This window comes from Salvelinus fontinalis, chromosome 6 (genome assembly GCF_029448725.1).
Source record: "Salvelinus fontinalis isolate EN_2023a chromosome 6, ASM2944872v1, whole genome shotgun sequence".
Classification (NCBI taxonomy): Eukaryota; Metazoa; Chordata; class Actinopteri; order Salmoniformes; family Salmonidae; genus Salvelinus; species Salvelinus fontinalis.
The window spans coordinates 20,348,231-20,375,642 of NC_074670.1; the positions used below are offsets into that span (position 1 = coordinate 20,348,231).

At 44.5% G+C, this 27,412-nt stretch overlaps 2 protein-coding genes and 1 pseudogene across 6 annotated transcripts in view; all 3 read left to right on the forward strand.

The window, feature by feature from the left end:
• LOC129857311 (dual specificity tyrosine-phosphorylation-regulated kinase 1B-like) overlaps window positions 1–15,487 on the forward strand; it is an 82,709-nt gene extending 67,222 nt beyond the window's left edge. For 2 of the 5 annotated variants that reach the window (XM_055925433.1, XM_055925429.1), the window contains exons 3-11: window positions 5,222–5,341; window positions 6,061–6,249; window positions 7,697–7,844; window positions 8,345–8,631; window positions 9,866–10,012; window positions 10,094–10,255; window positions 11,423–11,741; window positions 12,446–12,549; window positions 12,715–15,487. In XM_055925433.1, coding sequence (XP_055781408.1) covers window positions 5,222–5,341; window positions 6,061–6,249; window positions 7,697–7,844; window positions 8,345–8,631; window positions 9,866–10,012; window positions 10,094–10,255; window positions 11,423–11,741; window positions 12,446–12,549; window positions 12,715–13,476 — 2,238 coding nt within the window. In that variant the 3' untranslated portion in view covers window positions 13,477–15,487. The remainder of the gene's footprint in view (window positions 1–5,221; window positions 5,342–6,060; window positions 6,250–7,696; window positions 7,845–8,344; window positions 8,632–9,865; window positions 10,013–10,093; window positions 10,256–11,422; window positions 11,742–12,445; window positions 12,550–12,714) is intronic. The other 3 variants (XM_055925431.1, XM_055925432.1, XM_055925430.1) reach the window with 3 other exon arrangements.
• Window positions 15,488–15,578: 91 nt separating this feature from the next.
• Window positions 15,579–20,276, forward strand: zp3d.1 (zona pellucida glycoprotein 3d tandem duplicate 1). Its single transcript, XM_055925434.1, has 9 exons — window positions 15,579–17,040; window positions 17,138–17,250; window positions 17,355–17,458; window positions 17,544–17,718; window positions 17,811–17,922; window positions 18,009–18,097; window positions 18,964–19,034; window positions 19,153–19,901; window positions 20,033–20,276. The coding sequence occupies exons 1-9, from the start codon at window positions 16,468–16,470 to the stop codon at window positions 20,081–20,083; spliced, it is 2,037 nt and encodes a 678-aa protein (XP_055781409.1). The 5' UTR covers window positions 15,579–16,467; the 3' UTR covers window positions 20,084–20,276.
• Window positions 20,277–25,656: 5,380 nt separating this feature from the next.
• LOC129856828 (taste receptor type 1 member 1-like) lies at window positions 25,657–26,880 on the forward strand (annotated as a pseudogene).
• The last annotated feature ends 532 nt before the right edge of the window (window positions 26,881–27,412 follow it).

Genomic DNA, 27,412 nt, shown 5'->3' on the forward strand with positions numbered 1-27,412 from the left:
GGAGGTCTGGATTTGGAGTCACACTCAAAATTAAAGTGGAAAACCACACTACAGGCTGATCCAACTTTGATGTAATGTCCTTAAAACAAGTCAAAATGAGGCTCAGTAGTGTGTGTGGCCTCCACATGCCTGTATGACCTCCCTACAACGCCTGGGCATGCTCCTGATGAGGTGGCGGATGGTCTCCTGAAGGATCTCCTCCCAGACCTGGACTAAAGCATCCGCCAACTCCTGGACAGTCTGTGGTGCAACGTGGCGTTGGTGGATGGAGCGAGACATGTTGTCCCAGATGTGCTCAATTGGATTCAGGTCTGGGGAACGGGCGGGCCAGTCCATAGCATCAATGCCTTCCTCTTGCAGGAACTGCTGACACACTCCAGCCACATGAGGTCTAGCATTGTCTTGCATTAGGAGGAACCCAGGGCCAACCGCACCAGCATATGGTCTCACAAGGGGTCGGAGGATCTCATCTCGGTACCTAATGGCAGTCATGCTACCTCTGGCGAGCACATGCAGGGCTGTGCGGCCCCCCAAAGAAATGCCACCCCACACCATGACTGACCCACCGCCAAACCGGTCATGCTGGAGGATGTTGCAGGCAGCAGAACGTTCTCCACGGCGTCTCCAGACTCTGTCATGTCTGTCACATGTGCTCAGTGTGAACCTGCTTTCATCTGTGAAGAGCACAGGGCGCCAATGGCGAATTTGCCAATCTTGGTGTTCTCTGGCAAATGCCAAACGTCCTGCACGGTGTTGGGCTGTAAGCACAACCCCCACCTGTGGGCTTCGGGCCCTCATACCACCCTCATGGAGTCTGTTTCTGACCGTTTGAGCAGACACATGCACATTTGTGGCCTGCTGGAGGTCATTTTGCAGGGCTCTGGCAGTGCTCCTCCTTGCACAAAGGCGGAGGTAGCGGTCCTGCTGCTGGGTTGTTGCCCTCCTACGGCCTCCTCCACGTCTCCTGATGTACTGGCCTGTCTCCTGGTAGCGCCTCCATGCTCTGGACACTACGCTGACAGACACAGCAAACATTCTTGCCACAGCTCGCATTGATGTGCCATCCTGGATGAGCTGCACTACCTGAGCCACTTGTGTGGGTTGTAGACTCCGTCTCATGCTACCACTAGAGTGAAAGCACCGCCAGCATTCAAAAGTGACCAAAACATCAGCCAGGAAGCATAGGAACTGAGAAGTGGTCTGTGGTCACCACCTGCAGAACCACTCCTTTATTGGGGGTGTCTTGCTAATTGCCTATAATTTCCACCTGTTGTCTATTCCATTTGCACAACAGCATGTGAAATTTATTGTCAATCAGTGTTGCTTCCTAAGTGGACAGTTTGATTTCACAGAAGTGTGATTGACTTGGAGTTACATTGTGTTGTTTAAGTGTTCCCTTTATTTTTTTGAGCAGTGTATTTTTAAACCTGCATATTTAGCTAAAATAAATCCAGGTTAGCAGGCAATATTAACCAGGTGAAATTGTCATTTCTCTTGCGTTCATTGCACGTAGAGTCAGGGTGTATGCAACAGTTTGGGCCGCCTGGCTCTTTGCGAACCTATTTGCCAGATTTTTACGTAATTATGACATAACATTGAAGGTTGTGCAATGTAACAGGAATATTTAGACTCATGGATGCCACCCGTTAGATAAAATACGGAACGGAATAAGCGTTTTGTTTTCGAGGTGATAGTTTCCGGATTAGTCAAAGGTATATGGTTTAGAGAGAAATAGTCGACGCGTTATAATTCCTGTAATAACTTGCGGCTGAACTTGAAAGAGGTTCCTTCGTTATTTTACCGTTCATGTCTTCCATAGAGAATGTCTTGATCTACTTCAAATAAGGTCTGTGTTTCGTGCAGGCTTAAACCGCCTCAACGTTTTGATACCCTTGTAAATCTCACTAGGATAAGGAAACGTTTGTCAACATATTTTCATAAATCCACTCTACAAAAAAATGATCTTCACTTATCAGAGTTACCTTGTCCTATGAATATCTACACAGTTATAAAATTGGCAAGGTGGTGTTAGCCTACACGAAACACAGACCTTATTTTAAGTGAATCAAAAAATATCCTATGAAATAAATGAAGGCACCGCTTTTCAGATTTTGCTAGAAGGTGTCATGGGAATTATGACTCGCACTTTGGTCGTCAATTCTTACCATGCCCATTTTTAAAATAGGATTTCCTGCATATAGAAATGACAGTTTTTGTTTTCAACTTTCATCACAGGTAACTTACTCTATTTTTATTCAAACAGTTGAGTATTTGTCTCCTAAGCAGACTCTTCAGTATCATTGTCACTTCAGAGCTGTGTGTGTGTGTATTTATGTATTATATTAAGTTAAAATAAAAGTGTTCATTCAGTATTGTTGCAGTTGTCATTATTACAAAAATGTGTAAATTATTACAAAAATGTATTTTATATATAATACACATAGCCCTATATAGCCCTATTTGGGCTATATACAGTGGGGAGAACAAGTATTTGATACACTGCCGATTTTGCAGGTTTTCCTACTTACAAAGCATGTAGAGGTCTGTAATTTTTATCATAGGTACACTTCAACTGTGAGAGACGGAATCTAAAACAAAAATCCAGAAAATCACATTGTATGATTTTTAAGTAATTAATTTGCATTTTATTGCATGACATAAGTATTTGATACATCAGAAAAGCAGAACTTAATATTTGGTACAGAAACCTTTGTTTGCAATTACAGAGATCATACGTTTCCTGTAGTTCTTAACTAGGTTTACACACACTGCAGCAGGGATTTTGGCCCACTCCTCCATACAGACCTTCTCCAGATCCTTCAGGTTTCGGGGCTGGCGCTGGGCAATACGGACTTTCAGCTCCCTCCAAAGATGTTCTATTGGGTTCAGGTCTGGAGACTGGCTAGGCCACTCCAGGACCTTGAGATGCTTCTTACGGAGCCACTCCTTAGTTGCCCTGGTTGTGTGTTTCGGGTCGTTGTCATGCTGAAGACCCAGCCACGACCCATCTTCAATGCTCTTACTGAGGGAAGGAGGTTGTTGGCCAAGATCTCGCGATACATGGCCCCATCCATCCTCCCCTCAATACGGTGCAGTCGTCCTGTCCCCTTTGCAGAAAAGCATCCCCAAAGAATGATATTTCCACCTCCATGCTTCACGGTTGCGATGGTGTTCTTGGGGTTGTACTCATCCTTCTTCTTCCTCCAAACACGGCGAGTGGAGTTTAGACCAAAAAGCTCTATTTTTGTCTCATCAGACCACATGAACTTCTCCCATTCCTCCTCTGGATCATCCAGATGGTCATTCGCAAACTTCAGACAGGCCTGGACATGCGCTGGCTTGAGCAGGGGGACATTGCGTGCGCTGCAGGATTTTAATCCATGACGGCGTAGTGTGTTACTAATGGTTTTCTTTGAGACTGTGGTCCCAGCTCTCTTCAGGTCATTGACCAGGTCCTGCCGTGTAGTTCTGGGCTGATCCCTCACCTTCCTCATGATCATTGATGCCCCACGAGGTGAGATCTTGCATGGAGCCCCAGACCGAGGGTGATTGACCGTCATCTTGAACTTCTTCCATTTTCTAATAATTGCGCCAACAGTTGTTGCCTTCTCACCAAGCTGCTTGCCTATTGTCCTGTAGCCCATCCCAGCCTTGTGTAGGTCTACAATTTTATCCCTGATGTCCTTACACAGCTCTCTGGTCTTGGCCATTGTGGAGAGGTTGGAGTCTGTTTGATTGAGTGTGTGGACAGGTGTCTTTTATACAGGTAACGAGTTCAAACAGGTGCAGTTAATACAGGTAATGAGTGGAGAACAGGAGGGCTTCTTAAAGAAAAACTAACAGGTCTGTGAGAGCCGGAATTCTTACTGGTTGGTAGGTGATCAAATACTTATGTCATGCAATAAAATGCAAATTAATTACTTAAAAATCATACAATGTGATTTTCTGGATTTTTGTTTTAGATTCCGTCTCTCACAGTTGAAGTGTACCTATGATAAAAATTACAGACCTCTACATGCTTTGTAAGTAGGAAAACCTGCAAAATCGGCAGTATATCAAATACTTGTTCTCCCCACTGTATGTGTGTGTATATATATATATATATATATATATATATATATATATATATATATATATATATATATATATATATATATATATATATATATATATATATATATGTATGTATATATATGTATGTATAAAACATTTTTGTTGCTGTTATTAATCGGCCGATTAATCGGTATCGGCTTTTTTTGTCCTCCAATAATCGGTATTCGACCATGAAGGCCTGATTCACGCAGTTTTTGAGATGTGTCTGTTACTTGAACTCCGTGTAGCATTTATTTGGGCTGCAATCGGAGGCTGGTAACTCTAATGAACTTATCCTCTCCAGCAGAGGTAACTCTGGGTCTTCCTTTCCTGTGGCGGTCCTCATGGGAGACAGTTTCATCATAGCGCTTGATAGTTTTTGCGACTGCACTTGAAGAAACTTTGAATTTCTTTAAATGTTCCACATTGACTGACCTTCATGTCTTAAAGTAATGATGGACTGTTTTTTCTCTTTGCTTATTTGAGCTGTTCTTGCCATGATATGGACTTGGTATTTTACCAAATAGGGCTATCTTCTGTATACCACCCCTACCATGTCACAACACAACTGATTGGCTCAAACACATTAAAGAAGGAAAGAAATTCCACAAATTAACTTTCAATTAACAAATGTGCCTTATTAAAATGCATTCCATGTGACTACCTCATGAAGCTGGTTGAGAGAATGCCAAGAGTGTGCAAACGGTGGTTACTCAGAATCTCAAATATAAAATATATTTTGATTTGCTGAACACTTTTTTGGGTTACGTGATTCCGTATGTGTTATTTCATAGTTCTGATGTCTTCACCATTATTCTACAATGTAGAAAATAGTCAAAATAAAGAATAACGCTTGAATGAGTGGGTGTTCTAAAAATTTGACTGGTACTGTACTCTATTGACAAGCAACTACAACCACCATCACTGATAGATAGTTCTGTGGCTAGGCAACAGTGTTGCCTGTATACATAGGTAAACTCAAACATGCAGTTATTTCATTGGAAATTACTCCTTCCACTCACATTGTATAGTGACCTTTATTTACTTTAGTTCTTTTAACCGCTAGTTAGAATACTGCAGGGATGTCTTGGACAGTTTTGGGGCTCCCCTCACCACCTGTCCCTTCCAGGTGCTGTCTGATGCGACCATACTGCAGAGGAGGATCCCCCCAAGTTTTAGAGATCCCGCCAGCGCCCCGCTGAGAAAACTCTCTGTCGATCTGATCAAGACTTACAAGCACATCAATGAGGTGAGTGGAGTGTGTATTTTAGCCAGCCATCAGGTCCAACAGGACTCTGCTGCTGCAGGAGTCATAATCTCCAGGAAACATCACCTCACAGCTCACCTGCTGGGATCCGGCCCTCGAGGGTCCAATCCGGCTCAGGGACGGTTTGAGTAAAATAAAAATGCTTTTTTTGGGGGGGGGTAGCTTTCAATATACTTTCAATATACTTTTAAATGACTAAAACAAAATCAAAACTGTGTAGAAATGATAATGGATTTATTACATTCATACAGTTTCTTGACTGTCCAGCTCACTTAGCACCAAAATCAAAGCTAGCAAGTCAGGGAACAACAGAAATTTTTTTGCAAATATTGATGGCGAGGAAGTATAACCAATTTTCGGTGCCACCCTCCGGACCTCGTTGAAGACCGAATGAGGCCTCCAGGGCAAAATTTGTTTTACACCCCTGGTATAAACATTAGATTCTGGTTGCTTTCCCAAATGTCCCTGGTTTTCCAGAAATCCCAGTTGGAAAGTTACCAGAGTTTTGCAACCCTAGGTATATGTAACTGCATTAGCATAAACTGATGTACAAGTGAAGGATATCAGTTTTATCATTGGTTTGGTCTTCCGAGATCTATCCAAACAGTAGTGTGGCAAAATGAGAAATATCAGTGACTTACCCCTCTTTCTCTTTTCCCGCCCGGCCCTTCCTCTCGACATCTCCTCTCCTCCGTGTCCAGGTGTACTACACGAAGAAGAAGCGGCGTGCCCAGCAGGTGCCCCCGGAGGACTCGAGCACTAAGAAAGAGCGGAAGGTGTACAACGATGGCTACGATGACGACAACTACGACTACATCGTCAAGAACGGGGAGAAGTGGCTGGACCGCTACGAGATTGACTCGCTCATCGGCAAGGGCTCCTTCGGGCAGGTCAGTGGACATGGGGGAGAGAGTTTACAGTTTAGAGAGAGTATAGGGTAGGGGGGAGGATAGGTCATGGGATAAGTCGGGGGGGTAGGGGGAGGGTAGGTCAGGGTGAAGGATAGGTCAGTGGGGAGGAGGGGGGGGGTAGGTCAGGGGGTAGTGGGAGGATAGGGCAGGGGGAGGATAGATCAGGGTGTAGGGGGAGGATAGATCAGGGTGTAGGGGGAGGATAGGTCAGGGTGTAGGGGGCGGGAGGATAGGTCAGGGGGTAGGGGGAGGGAGGATAGGTTAGGAGGAGGGAGGATAGGTCAGGGGTTAGGAGGAGGGAGGATAGGTCAGGGGGTAGGAGGGGGGAGGATAGGTCATGGTGTAGGGGGCGGGAGGATAGGTCAGGGGGTAGGGGGAGGGAGGATAGGTTAGGAGGAGGGAGGATAGGTTAGGAGGAGGGAGGATAGGTTAGGAGGAGGGAGGATAGGTCAGGGGTTAGGAGGAGGGAGGATAGGTCAGGGGGTAGGAGGAGGGGGATAGGTTAGGAGGAGGGAGGATAGGTCAGGGGGTAGGAGGGGGGAGGATAGGTTAGGAGGAGGGAGGATAGGTCAGGGGGTAGGAGGGGGGAGGATAGGTCAGGGGGTAGGAGGAGGGAGGATAGGTTAGGAGGAGGGAGGATAGGTCAGGGGGTAGGAGGGGGGAGGATAGGTCAGGGGGTAGGAGGAGGGAGGATAGGTTAGGAGGAGGGAGGATAGGTCAGGGGGTAGGAGGGGGGAGGATAGGTCAGGGGGTAGGAGGGGGGAGGATAGGTCAGGGGTTAGGAGGAGGGAGGATAGGTCAGGGGGTAGGGGGCGGGAGGATAGGTCAGGGGGTAGGAGGGGGGAGGATAGGTTAGGAGGAGGGAGGATAGGTCAGGGGGTAGGGGGCGGGAGGATAGGTCAGGGGGTAGGAGGGGGGAGGATAGGTCAGGGGTTAGGAGGAGGGAGGATAGGTCAGGGGGGAGGAGGGAGAAAGAAGAGGATGGAAGAAAAGAGAGGAGAAACACTTCCAAAGTTTAAGGCACAGGTGTCAAACTCATTCCACGGGGGGCCGAGTGTCTGCGGGTTTTCGCTCCTCCCTTGTACTTGATTGATGAATTAACATCACTAATTAGTTAGGAACTCCCCACACCTGGTTGTCTAGGGCTTTATTGAAAGGAAAAACCAAAAACCTGCAGACACTAGGCCCTCCGTGGAATGAGTTTGACACCCCTGGTTTAAGGTGAAGAGTTGCATGGGGTGAATGAAGTATGTCTACAGGCGTGAGGAGAATAAACGGGTCATTGCTCTTGTGGGCCAGAAGAAAGAGGAGAGGGATAATGACTGTATTTTGTTTGGTGAAGGAGCTTTGCCTTGGCCCCTACCACCTGCATATACTACAAACAACATGGCCACCTGTCTGACCTGTGACCTTGCCCATCCCGCAGGTGGTGAAAGCCTATGACCACCACGAGCAGGAATGGGTGGCCATCAAGATCATCAAGAACAAGAAAGCCTTCTTGAACCAGGCCCAGATAGAGCTGCGACTGCTGGAGCTCATGAACAAACATGACACCGAGATGAAGTACTACATAGGTGAGGGCACACACACACACTCTGCTTTAAGCCCCCACTTATTATCTAACACTATTGCATTGTATACCATCTACTAAAATGCATTCATACTGTGCCTCTTTGACGTCACATGCAATCTGCTCCACATTTAACATCTCAATTGAAATATAGACCAATGCCCTACTTCTCATATATCCCTATGTATAAATATCATGCTACATACATATCAATCCAGTAGCCTTCGCAATGATAAACCTGTCACAGAATCACCTCTATCTTACTAAGCTCCTATAGCGCTGAGCGAGGTGATTGACACACAATAATATAAAAATAGATGGCATTTATATGGCCGAGCTGTTTTCCATGTGGTCAAAGCACCTTGCTCTCCACTCCAAGGGCACACTGTCACTCTGGAAGTCACCTCAACCACTACCCATGTAGAGCAGAGCACCCAGATAGGTTACTGCAGTATACCGCTTCCCCTACTAACCTCCCTCCTCTTCCCTCCTCTCCGCCTCTAGTCCACCTGAAGAGGCACTTCATGTTCCGGAACCACCTGTGCCTGGTGTTCGAGCTTCTCTCCTACAACCTGTACGACCTCCTGCGCAACACCAACTTCCGCGGCGTCTCTCTCAACCTGACCAGGAAGTTTGCCCAGCAGCTGTGCACGGCGCTACTGTTCCTGGCCACGCCCGAGCTCAGCATCATCCACTGCGACCTCAAGCCAGAGAACATCCTGCTGTGCAACCCCAAGCGCAGCGCCATCAAGATCGTGGACTTCGGCAGCTCCTGTCAACTAGGCCAGAGGGTGAGGAGACTAGCTGATTAACCAAGCACAGAGATATAGAAGACCCTAATGAACCCAATGCATGTGGGGGGGGGTTGATGAGAGAACACCATTGGGTTAGGAGAGAGGGAGAAGCAAGGGGAGGAAGGACTACACCTTACCAAGCACATCAATATACACAGTCCACTCCTGAAATCAGTGCACTGCAGTTCACCACTCCCAATGTATCCTTTGTGAATTGTTCTGGGTATATCTGCATGCTCCTGTGTGTTATATTTCAGATCGACTTAAACCAATGCATACATCAGCAGTCGACTGTGGTTTATATAGTAGGCCCTTAATGCACGCTATATACCCTCTAGGGGGGGGGGGGGGGTGGGTAGAGAAGACAATTGGGGCAGGGAGAGAGGAGGGAGCTGTTGGGGGGCATAGAGAGAGAGATGCCGGGGAAGGGAGGAAATGGTAGAGGTAGAATGAATAAGAGACAGCATTTTGTACACCAGATAAATGTTCATTGTATATTAACCTTTTCTGAAACATTGTATTATTTGTCTGCTAATGCCTCTGGATATCTCAGGAAGAGAGAGAAGAGAAGGGTGGGGTAGACAGATGGATGGATGAGGGAGAGAATAGCCCAGATGATGATTTCGTCTCTCCGTTTCAAAAGAGAATGAGCTCAGTTTTCTGCAGAGGGTAAATAGACATGGAGAGGGAAGCTATGGAGGGAGGACGTTGCCAGGTTGAATAGGAACTGGCATTCACAGCACGTCTTTGAGGACTCTTGGGAAGATGAGGAAATGGGCCTCACTACAGTGCTCAAGTATAGAATCCCAGCGGCTCTGCTGCACCCAGTTTAGATATTTCTACTCAGCTTGGCCTGCCCCCGTGTGGACGAACGGTGTCACTGCACCACTTCCACCATTCTGTCTCCCTCCACCAGTGAGTGTGCTCTAATTTAGATTAGAAATGTTATTAAAGGGACACAGCTCTGTTCTGCTGTAACCAACATACTGGAGCTAATACCTTTATCTTTTGTCATCACATTTTCTCCCCTCGTCTTTCTATCTCGCTCTCTTCTTTGGTAATATATTTAATTTCTTTACCTCACCCCTACCTGTCCATCCCTCCTCTGTCTTCTCTCCCCTTCTCCCTACCTTCTTCTCTCCCTTTCTCCCTACCTTCTTCTCTCCCTCTTCACCTCTTTTTGTTTCTTATATCACCTCATTCTGTCCCTCCGTCTTCTCCTCCACCACAGATCTACCAGTACATCCAGAGTCGGTTCTACAGATCTCCGGAGGTGTTACTGGGCATGCCCTACGACCTGGCCATTGACATGTGGTCCCTGGGCTGCATCCTGGTGGAGATGCACACGGGAGAACCCCTCTTCAGTGGCTCCAACGAGGTAGGCTGTGAGAACACACACAGCATTGGGTGTCGATGCAGAATTTGTCCCTGACCTGCCCTGTTGTTTCTTTCTCTCCAGGTGGATCAGATGAATAAGATAGTGGAGGTACTGGGGGTCCCTCCCAACCACATGCTGGATCAGGCTCCCAAAGCACGGAAGTACTTTGACAAGCTGTCCGACGGTCTGTGGACTGTCAAGAAGAACAAGGACATAAAGAAGGTACTTTACCCCTCAGCCTCCGTGAGTAAAACTCTGCTCTTACTTAATCTTCTCATCTCATCTCATCTCCGAACCACATCCTTCCTGTCACTCACAACGCAGTAGGTTCAGGTTCTCCTGTCACCCCACAAATCTTGGATCAGGTTACCTTGCTCTTACCTCCAAACCTAAACTTAACTACTAGGAGGATGGAAAGATATTTGACCCTAGTGTCAGAGGTTAGAGGCAACTTCTCTACGAACTTCCTACTTGTATTAACCATTCACCCGTAGATAGAGAAAGAGAGATGGGTAGAAAACCGAGGTGGAGGGTTAGCTTGATTTTGGTAAGTAGTTTGTGCAGAAGAGGTATTGTCTCCCTTTTCTCATTTCCAACCTAAACTCCCACTCTTAGGAAGGAGATCTGAGCCCTCAGCATCTTCCTCTCCAGTCATCATCATCTAAACCGTAAAACCCCTCGTCATATAACTTTCCCTAATTGTCTAAAAAGTTCCTTATCGTTCCATTATTCTATGTGTATCAGAAGCATTACATAGCCCTTAATAAGATAGAGGGATGATACGAAGGAGCAGTGGAGGCAGGTGAAAGGTAGAGGTTGAACAAAGGGAGAGGCCTGGGTTACGTTGGAGGTGAGAGAAAGAGGGGGAGAAAAGTTTGGATCAGATGTTAATTAACTTTGTCCAAAAGGGATTGGAGATGGTGGGGGATCAGCCATCTCACCCCAGAGGCAGGCACACCTGGGTGGGTGTGTGAGCACGGGTTTACACCTATGGGTGTTGCCATGAATTTTCACTAGACGATTAGGGGTTAAGTGAATGATATAGTGCAGGATAAGACAACTTATTGTTAGTTTTAGGACTAGGAGCTGATGGTCTTTAGAAGGGAGACCATCATGTAAGGATACATGTTGGAGGTCTCATCCAGCTTCTCATCACTGGCTTGTTGTTATGTAAATAAAGTAGGCCTAATAGTGAGTCTATCCATTCATAATATGCATTCTACTGACCATCAATCATTTCACCGTCATAACATCATGCATGCTTGCATGTGTGAAATTCAACCATAATAATTACTAAAAGTCACTAAAACTGCCTCGAAGAAAATGAGAACTCAAGTGTTTCTCTGCACCTCCCCACATCCATATTCTCTGTTCTCCCCCTTCTCTCTCTCACTCTATCCCCCTCTTCAGGAGTACAAGCCTCCTGCGACGCGGCGGCTCCATGAGATCCTGGGGGTGGAGACCGGGGGTCCTGGCGGGAGGCGGGGCGGAGAGCAGGGGCACGCTCCCTGCGACTACCTGAAGTTCAAGGACCTGATCCTGCGCATGCTGGACTACGACCCCAAGACGCGCATCACGCCCTTCTACGCGCTGCAGCACAACTTCTTCAAGAAGACGACGGACGAGGGCACCAACACCAGCAGCTCCACCTCCACCAGCCCGGCCATGGACCACAGCCACTCCACCTCCACCACCAGCTCCGTCTCCAGCTCCGGTACGGGACACAGCAGTTAGTATACAGTATACCCTTACCATAAGCCACAGTCACAGTCCACTGCATGGGGAAACATCTAGCAGAAACCACTGCAGAGGTCAAACCTCAATAGAGAACTAAGCATTGGCAGCCAATTTGATCCCATATTACCACTGCAGTGTTTCCCCCCAGATAATTCTCTCCTATGTTTGTGAAAAACACCAACATTTCCTTAGATTGAGAGCTATTGAAAGTCCATTGAATCCATGTTGGTTAGTACTGTAAAGGATCTTGTCTGGGAGATCCCTCCCACCTACATAGTCTTCGGGGGAACACTGCAGTCTACTGCGTCATAGTGATGGTTGTTCAATGTTACATCTCAGCCAGCCCCTACAGCCCCTCACTATCTGCAACAGCTACACAGTCTCCATAGAAACAAGCTCCTAGTTACTTCAGCCGCAGCTCAGTCCCTACAGCCTGCAGCACACCGTCACCATAGCAACAGCTCAGCCTCAGCGGCCTCTCCTCTGCCACAGCTACAGCTCCCATTCACCATGGCAACAGCTAGTCACCTTAGCTACAGCACCATGTTCAGCAGCTCAGCAACAGGTTATGGTCCCAGCAGTGATGGACTGTCAGTATGTTGACGTAACACAACTATTGTGTATTCTGACTGACTGAGTGTCTCCTCCCCTTCTCCTCCCCTACTCCGTCTCTCCTCCCCTACTCCCTCTGTCCAGGTGGATCTAGCGGTTCTTCCAATGACAACCGGAATTACCGGTACAGTAACCGGTACTACAACAGTGCAGTTACTCACTCAGACTACGAGATGCAGAGTCCACAGGTGAGCGGTTTAAATCTGACCTCACTCTGATGTCTCAGATCTCATCACATGGAACAACATGTTCTTCCTCTATACCAGCTGGAACTGACATTTGTATGATGTACTGTAGATTCTGCATTCTCTGTTTCTAACAATGACCTCTCTTCCCCCCCCCACACTGCCAAGGCTCCATCTCAGCAGCAGCTACGCCTCTGGCCGGGTGGAGAGGGGGGCATGGGTCCTCTGTCCAACAGCGGCAGTAGCGTTGGCGACCCCCCATATCCTCAGCTGCTGCTGCACAAGCCGGCGGCCACGCAGCACTCGCGCCACTTCCTGGGAGGCAGCGGCGTCGGGGGCATGATGGAACCACACCACCCACACCCCATCTACGGCGGTCACCACGGCAACGGGCGGGGCCTGCGGCAGACTGGGCAGGGAAACCAGCCCCAGGGCCAGGCTTCACAGGGCCAGCAGGGCCAGCCCCTGATGCCCATCTCCTCCCCACAGATGCCGGACAGCATCGAGCTCAGCCTCACACACCACCACCATCTGGGTCAGTCTTCCATCATGCCGCCCCCATCCAGCTTGGACTCCAGCCAGTACGGCTCCTCCAACCTCCACCTGGGCCTCTCTGCCTTTCGGACTAGGACGGTCATGGCCCCCCAGCCGCCCCCCGCCGGCTCTCAGCAGCAGTTGGCCCAGCCCCCAGCCTCTCAGGACAGCTTGGTCGCTGCCTCCGGGCTTGGATACATCCCCCCATGCTACCCGGGCAGTAACAACAATAACAACCCTCCCCAGGGTAGCGTGGTCGGGGGTGGGATGCTCACCGGGGGGCCCCCACCTAGGGGGGTAGGGGGTGGCGGGGGGAGGCCGGACTCTGAGGAGTCCACCATGATGGGTGTGTGCGGCAGTGGAGGAGGCGGTGGTCAGAACGCGGCCAACTCTTGATAAATCTTGAACAAATTCCAAAAGCCATACAATTTTAACAACGACAACATTACAATTTCAACACATATACATTATACACACTTGAGTTTGAAACAAATACGGCCACACATACAGAGACAAACTTATGAAATATCAAAGGAATTTAGTTTTGTTTTGCATGGGAGAAGGTCGAGGGAGAGTAAGAGAGGCTTTGAAACCATTTTTATCCTTTTTTCAGTTTGTTTGTTTTTCTTTTGTTGAAGGAAAGAAACGGGGCTCAGTAGTTGGAATGGAAAGTTTCAGATAAGTTTGTTTTATTGTTATTAATATTATATTATTTGATTTTATGTGATTTAAGGAAAGGTTTGCAGCGAGATTTTTGTTGTTTGGGTTGTATTTTGGAATGAAGACCGCAAAAGTAAATGAATGGTTTGAAAAGTGGTAATTGTTGGTTAAGAAGCGGGAGGCACGAGAGAATACCCTTATGCTATTTTTAACATCTTTTTTATTTTCTTTGTTTTTGTTTAGTTTTTCTAAAGTCTAGGTTTAATTGTACATGTTTTATTTATTAAACATCACTACATGAGGAGGAGGGTAAGCGGGGAGATCGGAAGAGCGCTAAATTGAGAGGTGGTTTATTTATTCATTTTAATTTATACAGGTTTTTTTTCTTTGTTTTTTGCTGATGGACAGAAAACACTTGTGCATACACAGAGAAACAAACAAACTAGGGTCTTTTTAGTTTGTTTTTCAGTTCAGTATATCTCACCCCCGAAACACACACACACACTTTTGTTACATTTTTTTTTATGTTTCCAATCTTCTATCGCTTGACACTGGCTTATATATCTGAAACTATGAAACAGATCATAGAAATAAAATGAAGCAAATGACAAAAGCCGTAGTCACCACACAGTGAGAAACTATACGATGAGGAGGCTGAAACATTTGACGAAGTGAGAGGCTTTCAAGAGGAGAGGGGGAGCAGAACTTCTTCACAAAAGGAGGAAGTGATTCAAGAACGAAAAACAACAAAACATTTTGCCACAAGGAAAACCAAAATGCTTCCCTGTTGTTTAAAAAAAAATGTCTGCCTTCTACTTCAACATCTAACCATCTAACCAGACTCTTTCACCCTCTTTCTCTGTCTTTCTTTCTGTCTTTTCTTATTCACTTTTGTTTTGGACCATAAACTACAGAAATGTAACACACATTTTGGGTTGGAGTAACTGGATATGCTAAGCCAAATCTTGCTCGCTCTCTCTGTCTCGCTCTCTTCTCCTCTGCCCCATTTTTCTGTTGGAAGGAGGGGGGAGGGGGGCAATATATAGCAGGAGGGAGGAGTACATACTAATGAGGGGACACTTTCATGCCCTCCTTACCCCTACAGCCCCAGTGACTGACTTCTCTGGCCTCTTTTCTTTCTCCTGTCTTTTTTCTCCCCTTCCCTCCCTCCTTCACGACACTCTGTGAGTGCTGTTTGCCATCAAGTCAAAAAAAAAGTGAACTACTTCTCTCTCGGCTGCTATCTACACTTTCAACCATGTACGGATTGCTGCTAAAGAAAACAGACAGACAGATAAATAAATAAAAATGAAACTTTTTAACCATCCTGCTTCAGAAAAAAATGGAAAAATAAACCACTGCATCTCATGTATTTATTACTATTTAACAAGAAAAAGAAAAGGTAAAAATTAACCTGTTTTCTGTTTGGTTGCCTTCCTGCTGGTGAAAGTTGGGCATTGACTAAATGTAACAGTTAAAGGTGTTATTAAAACACTCTTAGTTTAAGTCAGCCACTGGGCGGGGCCTGAATGGGGAACCTGGGTGAGAATAAAGTTGGATATATAAGAATAAAGAGTATACTTTTGCACACAAAGGTCAAATGCAAATCACAGCTTTCAGTCGACAGACCCTCATCTGAGCAATGTGCATACAGTAGCAGGCCTACCACAAAGACAAACTGTTGATGTGGCAAGCTAAATGATCACTGACATGGCATAATAAATCTGAGATTTGCGTTTGACCTCAAGTTATTTCATTCTTTTTGTTGTTGTACCTGAGTGTAACTGGTGTTGGTTGGTTGTGGTGGGGATGATGTCTGTGAAGAACCACAAAGTTGGTGTTGCTACTAATATACTTATTAGGAATCAGTCGCGTCATTTGGATAGTCTTGCACTCTTGTGACAATATTTTATTGTTGCCAATATACAGTAGCAGGCAGCTCTGAGTTAAGTGTAAACAGTATTATAGCTAGATACAATGATTGGTGTTTTACTATCAAATGGGTACACAGTGTCCCCACTGTATTTGAACCAGTGTCTTCCTGGAGGTAACGATTGATGAACACGTGCTACGAAGTGTTAAAGACAGGTTATTGTTACCCTGAAGACCTACTCTATGCCTCTAGCTGTATCTTTGGTCGCAGCTTACGTTAGCACAATCCTCCGTTTATCTATTCCATTGTCAATGGTAAATGCTGTTTAGTTCAAAATGTTGTCTGTGGGGTCACCTATACCATAGAACGACATGCAATTAGAACCAATTTAGGACCGTTTGACTCATGTTCATCAACACATTTGCGCTCTTCCTAGTTGAGAGTTATTGAATATGAATATAACAGGTGAAGGCCAAGTGTTGTATTCGCACAAGTCACTGAGTAAAATTGAGAGCACAGTTTATACTGGCATCTGGTGGAAAGATAAGTGAATTACATACTCAAAGTTTACATTGTAACAACATTGTAGGCTATGCATAATACGTTTTCATATATCATTGCGAATATAATGAAGTGAATCATTAATTGATCATCTACGCCCAGTAGCCTACATGCAACGAACGTCGCCGTGTGTGCCAAGTGCGTAATTGTTGCGCCAAAACCAGGTGAGCGCAATTATCAAGCGCCTACATGATTAATCTTTAAATGGTCACTAGTTTGCTAACAGCAGTGTGTCCACGAGGCGCTCTGGACAACAGAGTTTTTTTTTTTTTGCGGCTTTGGTCACGTTGAACATGGCACAAGTTGCGTGGATGTTTTGTCTATTTGTATGGATTTTTTCTGCCTGTCCATTCACACAAGTATCAGCAGAAGCTGATTTTAACGTTGACAGATGGGGTGGTCAAGAGCATCAAGACTACCAATTTGCGGAGCGGCACCTCCCTGGCAATGTACCAGGGCGTGAGGTGATCAGGCCTCAGATAGTGGAAGACGATGCCATCGGTGCCCCTCGGTCAAAACCACCATACTACTTCCTTCCCATGTTCCAGCACTCTGCGGTTCCCGTCGTCGATAGGGACTTGTTCAGACCAGTCGCCGGGAAAATACGTTTCCCCAGTATCTTGACCAACCTCTTGCTTCCGCTACAAAATAGTCCAGAGCGCAACCACTTCTCTCCCGTGCGTAATCCGCGTGGAGTGGAGGTATGGTGCGGGTACAACAAGATATCCGTGCGCATCAACAGAGGTCAGCTCAGGTTTAGGTGTCTGGCCTCCATGCTCTTCCTGGGCACTTGCCCCGTCACCCGGGTCACCCCACTTTTCTTTTACTTCCATTATGACCTGAATAACTGTGGCAGTACTCAAACGGTAAGATGTGTTGGGATACATTTTGCCCTCTATCCATTTGGAGCACACTCTTAAACTGACCCTAAAATATGTACTATTTTCTGTTAATGACTTCCAGACCATGAATGGCCAGCTGGTGTACTCCAGCTCACTTCGCTTTTCTCCAGAACCACAAGGGCCAGTGATAAGAGCCATACCTCTCAACCTCCCCATTCAGTGCATTTATAACCGGTACAGTGCCCAATAGACTAGTCTACAGTAGGCATTTATACTTCAGTCTTACTACTCTGTGAATGAGTTTTTTTTTTGCCGTTTACCATCCATTTCCTTAACAGATTCCACTACTCCTACAAAGTTGGCTATGTACCTGAGGTGCATGACCGCACTCTCTTGAAGAGTATGAATGGCAAACACATGTTTAGGCTCACTGCATGCAATGGTAAGTAAACATGTCCCATTACAAGAGTTGGCAAGATGATTTAAGGTGTAGAGAATGAGGGGGAAATATTTTTCTCCAAATCTAGAGCGATGGGTAGAATTGTCGGCAGAAGAGGGCTACATGCTTGGGGAGCCAATGTACTTCAAAGCCTACGCAGCTTTTGTCCCCAAAGATGAGAGTGTGTTTGTTGATTCCTGCTTTGTTGCGACATCCAAGGACCCAAATACCACACCCCGCCATGAAGTAATTCACAACTTTGGGTAATCAAACACTTAAGTTCTCACACACTGCTGTAGCTATAGCATTTGTATCTATTCTAGTGGTGGGTATATCCACGTGTATGTGTTTTTAGATGTATGGTGGACAGCAAGCGGAAAGGCAGTCAGTCCCAGTTTTTCTCCAGAGAGTCAAATGACCTGCGCTTCACTGTGGATGCTTTCCTGTTCCCCCAAATCACTGCCAAGGTTAGGCTATATCCTTTTAAAGGAACACAAATGTTTCCACAACGGTAGCGAATAGTGATTTATATAATCCGTACTCTGTTCCACAGCGTCTCTACCTGCACTGTATTATGACTGTCATGAAATCCACTTCAAAGCAGAGCGCCAAATCCTGCACGTACAATAACACAGTGGGAAGGTAACTGTCTTTTTAGAGTCTCAACAGTAACCTCGACCAATCTGATCTATTTCTATATCCAGTGGTGGGAAAAGTACCCAATTGTCATACTTGATTAAATGTAAAGATACCTTAATACTCAAGTAAAAGTGAGTCACCCAGTAAAATACTACTTGAGTAAGTATTTTAAATATACTTAAGTATCAAAAGTAAATGCTAAATATTTTCAAATTCCCTGTATTATGCCAACCAGACAGTACTATTTTATTTATTTATGGATAGCCAGGGGCACACTGACATACTTTACAAACAAAGCATTTGTGTTTAGTAAGCCTGCAAGGTCAGAGACAGTAGTGATGACCGTGACTTCTCTTGATAAGTCTGTGAATTGGAACATTTTCTGTCCTGTTAAGCACTCGAAATGTAATGAGTACTTTTGGGTGTCAGGGAACATGTATGGGAGTAAAAAGTGCTTTTTCTTTCGGAATATCTGTAGTAAAATAAAAAGTTGTCAATATAAATAGTTAAGTACAGATATCCCCAAAAAGTTGTACTTAAAAGTATTTTTACTTATACCACTGTCGATCAATCATCGCCCAATAATTACTTCACAAGTTACATATACGGTGGTCATGATCAGTGTGTGGGACACTGATAATAATGAAATCATTAAGTAATTTAGTTGTCATGCATTGTTTTTTGCACTGGTTAAGTAGAGGTTTATTCACTAGAAACCAAACGGAAGCTAACGAAACAGGGAGTGACCTACCTGAATTTGTCCAATAGAAACTCTCGTTTTTGTTGCAAAAGTGTTTACTCCAAACTGAAAAATCTCCATTGCAAAACGTTTTGGACTAATGATTACACCCCTGGTTATGTCTTGTTAGGTGGGAGGAGCTGTATGGCCCTCACTCTGTGTGCTCCTGCTGTGATTCTGTCTGTGACGTGTCAGAGTTTTGTAAGTATACAACACAGTTAATGTTGGACCACCTTTTTTCTCTCTAATTCATCAAAGATGAATTAGTCAATATAATGTATGCTGATCTGTAACCTGTGGTTCTGTCTGATGTAACCAGGGCCAGCCTTGAAGTATCCTTCAGTGAAAAGCCTGATCACCAGTGAACCCTGGAGAGTGTTGGAGGACAGGGAGATGAGTTTACCCATTCAGGCTGAGAGACAGCCAGACAGTGAGGAAAGGGTGGAGGAGACCTTGGCAGTCACTTATAAAGAGGAGGAGAAGGTGAAGTTTAAAAGTTTGGCAGTCACTCCTTGGGAGGAGGACAAAAACATGTCAGTCGCTGTTATGAATAAAGTAGAGGGGGTGCAGGAAGGGATAGTTATAGGAGTGAGAGAGGGGGTGGTAGCCAGAAAAGAAGGGGGTGTGGAGGAGCCGATTGGGGACAAACAGGCTGAGGAGGAGGTGATTGAGGTGGAGGCTGAAGAGAATGGCACAGACAAAGTAACAGCAAGTGTAACTTTGAAACATGTACCTGAGGAGGAGATGCCTGAGGGTGAAGAGGTGGAGGTAAAGATTGGCAATATTCCTGAGGAGAATACTGTGATGGTTAAGGAGGTAGCTCAGAGGAACATGTCAAGTGAGTTGAGTGTTGTCACCACAAATGCTAAGGTGTCAAAGAAAGTTAAAGAGCAGGTTGCTGGGATAGAAGGGTCAAAGGTTGAGAGAGTGGTGGTTGGACAGATGCCTTTGGTGGACGAAGCAGCAGCGTTTCTGCAGGGGTACATGGAGCCTGCCGAGTGGAGAGAAGATTACCAAGGACCAGCCCTAGAGGAGGAGCTGGGGAGGTTTTGGAAACCATCCACAAAGGTTAGTTTTCATATAGTCTAGTCACTGTTTCAATGCCGCCTACTTGAGTGTTAATGTCAGTTTCAGTTGCAATCATTTCAAGTGTTTGTCATACCAGCCGTTTTTAAAATTGACCTATTTCTTCTTTTCAGGACAAGCTTGCTGTGCTGGAAACTTCTGTCCCTATTGGAACATTGACATAAATGTAATTCTTATCAAATATTTAAGTTAATTTATGTGTCCTTGTATGATTGAATATTAAATTACCCTTGTTATAAGCAATGAACAAAGCTCTGAATGTTTTCATGGTAGCTGGACATTTGAGGGATGATTTATTTTTGTGTGGGTGTACAGTGGCTTGTGAAAGTATTCACCCCTTGGCATTTTTTCTATTTTGTTGCCTTACAACCTGGAATTAAAATAGATTTTTTTGGGGGGGGGTTTGCTTCATTTGATTTACACAACATGCCTACCCCTTTGAAGATGCAAAATATTTGTGAAACAAACAAGAAATAAGACTAAACAGGAAACTTGAGCTTGCATAACTATTCACCATCCCAAAGTCAATACTTTGTAGAGCTACCTTTTGCAGCAAATCCAGCTGCAAGTCTCTTGGGGTATGTCTCTATAAGCTTGGCACATCTAGCCACTGGGATTTTTGCCCATTCAAGGCAAAACTGCTCCAGCACCTTCAAGTTGGAGGGGGTTCCGCTGGTGTACAGCAATCTTTAAGTCATACCACAGATTCTCAATTGGATTGAGGTCTGGGCTGTGACTAGGCCATTTTGAGACATTTAAATGTTTCCCCTTAAACCACTCAAGTGTTGCTTTAGCAGTATGCTTAAGGTCATTGTCCTGCTGGAAGGTGAACCTCTGTCCCAGTCTCAAATCTCTGGAAGACAAACAGGTATCCCTCAAGAATTTCCCTGTATTTAGCACCATCCATCATTCCTTAAATTCTGACCAGTTTCCCAGCCCCTGCCGATGAGAAAACATCCCCACAGCGTGATGCTGCCACCACCATGCTTCACTGTGGGGATGGTGTTCTCGGGGGTGATGAGAGTTGTTGGGTTTGCGCCAGACATAGTGTTTTCCTTGATGGCCAAAAACCTCAATTTTAATCTCATCTGACCAGAGTACCTTCTTCCATATGGTTGAGTCTCTCACATGCCTTTTTGTGAACACCAAATATGTGTGCTTATTTTTTTCTTTAAGCAATGGCTTTTTTTCTGGCCATTCTTCCGTAAAGCCCAGTTCTGTGGAGTGTACGGCTTAAAGTGGTCCTATGGACAGATACTCCAATCTCCGCTGTGGAGCTTTGCAGCTCCTTCAGGGTAATCTTTGGTCTCTTTGTTGCCTCAGATTTAATGCCTTCCTTATCTGCTCCGTGAGTTTTGGCAGATTTGTTGTGGTGCCATATTCTTTCCATTTGTTTGTAATGGATTTAATGGTGCTCTGTGGGATGTTCAAAGTTTCTGATATTTTTTTATAACCCAACCCTGATCTGTACTCCTCCACAACTTTGTCCCTGACCTGTTTGGAGAGCTCATTGGTCTTTGTGGTGGTGTTGCAGACTCTGGGGCCTTTCAGAACAGGTGTGTATGTATAGAGATCACGTGACTGATCTTGTGACACTTAGGTTGACTTTATTAACTAATTATGTGACTTCTGAAGGTAATTGGTTGCACCAGATCTTATTTAGGGGCTTCATAGCAAGAGGGGTGAATACATATACACACACCACTTTTCTGTTTTTTTTTTTTTTATTATTATTTTGTAACAAGTGATTTTTTTAAATTTCACTTTACCAATTTTGACTGTTTTGTGTATGTCCATTACATGAAATCCAAATAAAAATCCATTTAAATTACAGGTTGTAATGCAACAAAATAGGAAAAATGCCAAGGGGGATGAATACTTTTGCAAGGCACTGTATATTGAAGATTTAAACAGAATGCCATAATTATTTTACACACAAGAATGCAGAACTAGGGTTGCAAAGCCACTGGTAATTTACCAAAGCTCCTGGAACATTCTGTAATTTTGGTAATTAACATGTAATCTATGGTAATGTTGGTCATTTTATACTTGAATAACTTTTTAAAATACATTCATAGTATTTTTGTAAGTGTATATTTGGGTCCATATTGTCCATGAGTTTCTGGTGGATAGACTTTATGGTTAATGAGAAAATAGCCTAATTAATGAAAAAATCTGAACAATGGCATTATTTTCAATAAACTCTGCAACTCTAACAACTTGATTTTCTTTCACAACTGCTACCAGTTGGGTGTGAAATCATTAACAGAGATACGTTTGTAAAAAGAATAACGGATATTTAATGCTGAAATCCTCATATTAAACACCAATGGTATTCAGTAAGTTAAATGGTTTATGTTGAGAAATGTTTTACAGCTTGTCATTCTATTTAAATTTAAATTTCATGTTATCTGATTCATTTATCTATTTACATGAGATAGACACCTGTGATAATCTGAAGTACCCAAAAAGGCCACTAGACGTACTGTTATAAAATTCCAAAGAAACTTGAAATTACCCAAATTCTGGTAGTTTACTGGTAAACTTTGAAGGTTCCCAGTAATATACCCTCCCATTGAAATTGCATTGGTCCCATCTAGCATTTGGAGCTAGAAACAGAGCTGCCATGTCTATCGGAGCCACCTTGGTCACTACATGCAACCCTAGGCAGGACTGATGTAACACTGTTTCAAGCTATAATGTGGGGATGGCAACAAGTGGTGCCTTTCAGATACAAATGATGTTGAGCATATGTAAATGAAATATTACAGTGTTGGAGAACTTGCTCTCACACACACACACTTTACTCTTTCAGCATAGTTGGCCTACTTCTCCAATAGAAATCCGAGATGACGCTTGTAGGCAATGTCATGGCGAAGTGGGCTAGCTAAGCTCATGTACAGAAACTCGTCATCAGGTCTTATTCGATCACACCGACAGCGTTTTGCTTAAAATGGTACGCAGCGTCATCTGGATATTTGTGCAACAAAAGTTCAACATTCACCGTCTACCATTTCTGTCAAGCCGTCTACGCATACAGTTTGACTCATACGTTCGATAAATCCAACATATGCACCACACAGAACGCCCTGCAAATGCCTCTGCAATGCAATGCTGCAAGGCAAACGCAACGTTCCATTGGAAATGAATGTAATTCTGGTGTACCAAAATGCAATTACGCAGTCGGTGTGATCGAGGTTTAACTGTCGTCTTGCGCTGAACTGCACATGTGCAGGCTGTCAAGTCAAATGCACTCCTTAGATATGTTGTTTTTGACGAAAAAGGAAATCTTGTCACTTTCATGAGGTTTGCGTAATAACATGTTCAACTACTTAAGACATTGTTTCAGAAAATTAACTAAGGAAGAATTTTTCACTTCACATTGACTTCTCAAACACCAAACCCCATCCTGGTCTGCTCTGTCTGTTTCGCAAGCATTCCCGTAAGTCTCACAATGATGTGCCTCTGGGTTTAAAAACTGATTGAAAATCAGGAGGCTGATGAGAGGATCTATAGAGGGACGGGCTCATTGTGAAATACATTGAACAAAGTCCAACGTTGTTTCCATGTTCGAAACCGTTCCATTTATTCCCAGTGGTGTCTATTCATGGATGCAAAGGGAAGCCAGGTTTCCCCCAAAAATTCCCCAAATCTCACCGGAGAAAGCATCCGAGCGAGCTAAACAGCGCTGTCTGTCTCTGTATGTATAGGCCATCTATCTGATGCTGTCTGGTCCAAAAGAGTATGAAATTGATGCCGCCAGTAGCATTGAATGCAAGGCAAGCCTTTTGTATAAAATAATATCCAATCAGTGTAGATCAACTGTGAGTGGTCCTGGCGCACACATAAAAAGTGTCAAGGGAAGCCAGTTTGGATTTGGCTTCACTCCAATCACATTGCATCGAGAGCAAACATTGACAGAAACTCGTTGTGCATCTCATTGTATTGTTGTCCTCTGATGGCTAGCTAGCTATCTAAAATGGTCCCTTTCCTAAATTAGCCATGGATGATAGGGATTTGGACTTGTGGTTTTAATTTATTCTCCGTACTGGCCAGTGATTATAATGGCGATTCTGATCCAACCATAAATTCATACATTGTGCCCTTGGCCAGAGAGGATGGAAGTTCAATGTGTAGCTAGTTGTAGAAGGCTAATGTTAACTAGCTAACATTGCCCGTGAAAGGAAATTAGGCTAGCGAGCAAGCATTTTAGCCAGGTAGCCTAGGACAACAAAAAATGAAAGCGTGTACTGTATGACAGAGTGATAGACCGTTTCGTCAACATGAGAGGAGGATGGCATTGGCGTTTCTCTACAAGTAGGGTGAGCCAACATGCTTTTCAATTTCCACGAACGCGCATGGCCACATCATATTTAGCTTATGTTGATTGGACTACATTGTTTTTGGTATCTTTTAGCTGTCACTGTATTAGACTAAGCATAGGTGATTTGATAATGTTGAAGATGAAATGGTGCTGGAATAGTGGAGGCAGCTCATGTTTCCTTTGCGACTTGCGGTAACTCTCTGTGGTTCTAAATCAATACATTTAACATTTACATTTAAGTCATTTAGCAGACGCTCTTATCCAGAGCGACTTACAAATTGGAAAGTTCATACATATTCATCCTGGTCCCCCCGTGGGTATTGAACCCTGGTCCCCCCGTGGGAATTGAACCCACAACCCTGGCGTTGCAAGCACCATGCTCTGCCAACTGAGCCAACTGAGCCACACGGGACCACATAGTTGTTTAGTGGTCCTAAAATGTCAGAAACAGTAACTTGCTTGACCATGCTGTAGGTCATGTAATTGATTGTTACATGCAATATGCTTTGTGGACTTCACCAGACAGAGGTTGCTTTCTGGTTTTGTGATGAAACAACGGTATGGTTGAATTTATTCTGCCACTGTGTCTTCTTATTGTCTCGGCCTTAGGCATATATATCACAGTGGCAAGGCATATGAACTAACAGGTTATAGAGCAAACAACGCAATTATCACAACACAGGTTGTAATATGGCTTTTTATTCTGTCTTGGCTTCCCCAGTGATTTTACCCATGCACCGCTACTGTTTATTCCATTCCATCCATTAATGTGCCCGTCCTCCTATAGCTCCTCCCACCAGCCTCTTCTGGTGGAAATGTCTAATTATTTTGTATTCTGTGTGTGAAAGACCTGACAGATATTTTCATAAACCTCAAGACATGTTTCCATAATAGCCTGACCATGGATAGGTGGATGTGGTTATCCAGGTATCTGGGGCATGGAACACAAACAAGGAAGTAACGCAACATGTAAAACAGAGTGAAAGATGATTGGTATCAGTCACCTCAGTAGATGGAGAGCATTTCAGCCTCTGCTCTAACAACTCACTCTTACTTAGAAACCTACAATGTTGTTTCTTGTGGTGATGGTGTCATTTCACCTGATGAAACAAAGTGACACATGCTCCTCTTTACCACAACTCAGCCTGGATGGAGACTACATTCTGGGAGGACTATTCCAGCTGCATGAGAAGTATGGAGTGACTGGTACAGCGACTGACACTGAAAACAGAAAACCTGAGGTGCTTCAATGTCACAGGTAAGGCAAAGTCTGCTTTCACCACTGGGGGGAAAAAACAATACTGTAAATGTCAAACTTTTTTTGTTGCACACATGGACAGTAAAACTATGCAACCTTTTATTCTACATCCCAGGTTTAAATTTTCCTCAGCAAGCTACCAGCAGATTCAAGTCATGAGGTTTGCTATTGAAGAGATCAACAACTCCACATTGCTGTTGCCTGGTGTCAGCCTGGGCTATGAGATTTTCGACTACTGCTCTGACTTGCTCAGTTATGGGGCTGCTCTGGAATTTCTGACCCAAAAGGGAAGAGGAGCCATCCCCGTGTGGAACGGTACAAACTACAGACCTAAAGTAATCTCAGTCACTGGCCCGTTTGGAAGCAGCCAAACCATCAGTGTCACCCCTCTGTACATGCCTGAGATGATTCCAATGGTAAATAGTATTTTATGGCACAATATAACCTCATGATGGTGCTATTTATTCAGTAGCTCCCTTGTGTTTGTACTCTTCGTGAATGGTTCTGTAGAACACTGCAATGTAAATGTACCTGTACTGTAATGCTTGTTCAAATATGACAATCCTTGTTCTTACAAAAGCATTATTGTTTTGTGTTTTACTTCAACAGGTGACTCATGGGGCATCAAGTGTCCAACTGAGCTACAAAAACAGATTTCCCTCCTTTTACCGAACCATTCCCAGTGACAAATATCAGGTGGAGTCTATAGTCCGTATACTCCGACAGTTAAACCGGAACTGAGTGGCTTTCATCGGTGGTGATAATGACTACAGCAGAGACGCCTTGGCAGTTTTTCAGGATGAGATTAGACCAACTAACATCTGTTTGGCATACCAAGACACCATTCCCCAAAACCAATCCTTAATAGGGCGTCTATTCAACAACATAGCCATGTTCAATGTCCAGGTTATTCTAGTCTTTGCCAATGTGGAGTTTGTCATTCCTTTCATCCAAAAGGCCATAGATCTCAGAGTGAAGGAGAAGATATGGATCGCTAGTGAGACATGGTCCATGAACCAAGAGTTGATCAAGAAGAGTCAGATTGAGAGGATAGGGACGGTCTTAGGTGTCACTGTACAGAGGCACAAGGACCTGAGAGGATTTGATGAGTTCATTAACAACACAGTAAAATCCTGACATGGACTTGAAGGAAAGATGTGGTCAGATTTGCTCTGACTGCAACTCCACCAGTGCCCAGACAATTATTGGAGAGGAGCCGACATACAGCTTTGTCATCTACTCTGCACTGTATGCTGTGGCTCATGCACTCCACAATGCTTTGTGGTGTGGGACATGGAAATGTGCTAACTCAGAAATCATTGCTTATCCTTACATGGTAAGTGAGCTGCATCTCCTTCAACATGAAGCCTTATGGTCAACCACATCACCAAAAATATGATTATTAATTGACATCATCTTTTATTTGACCATTTTGTCTTGCATTCCCAGGTCACTGAGGCACTAGAACAGGTCAAATTAAAATTGGAAAATCAAAGTATAGAGTTTGATGAGAACGGGGACCCACCTGCTCATTACGACATTGTACACTGGGACTGCAAAAATGAAACATGTTCTAATGTGGACATTGGCTCATACCTTACCAACCCCACACCAAGCTTCCATATTAATGAAACTCTCATACATTGGTTTGAGGGCACAAAGGTTAGTACTACATTCTTCAAAAGCATGCAAGTATACATTATACACCATCAAAACACTGCGTGGTATTCAAATTAGTGATAACTGATGCTGGTCTTTTCCACAGTGATATTTTAAGCTGTTCCTACTTCTTGCAGGCTCCAGTTCTGCAGTGTTCTAGTGAGTGTAAATCTGGCTCCAGAAATGTTCAAACTGGCTTCCACACCTGCTGTTTTGACTGTGAGATCTGCGCTGATGGAAAGTACATCAACC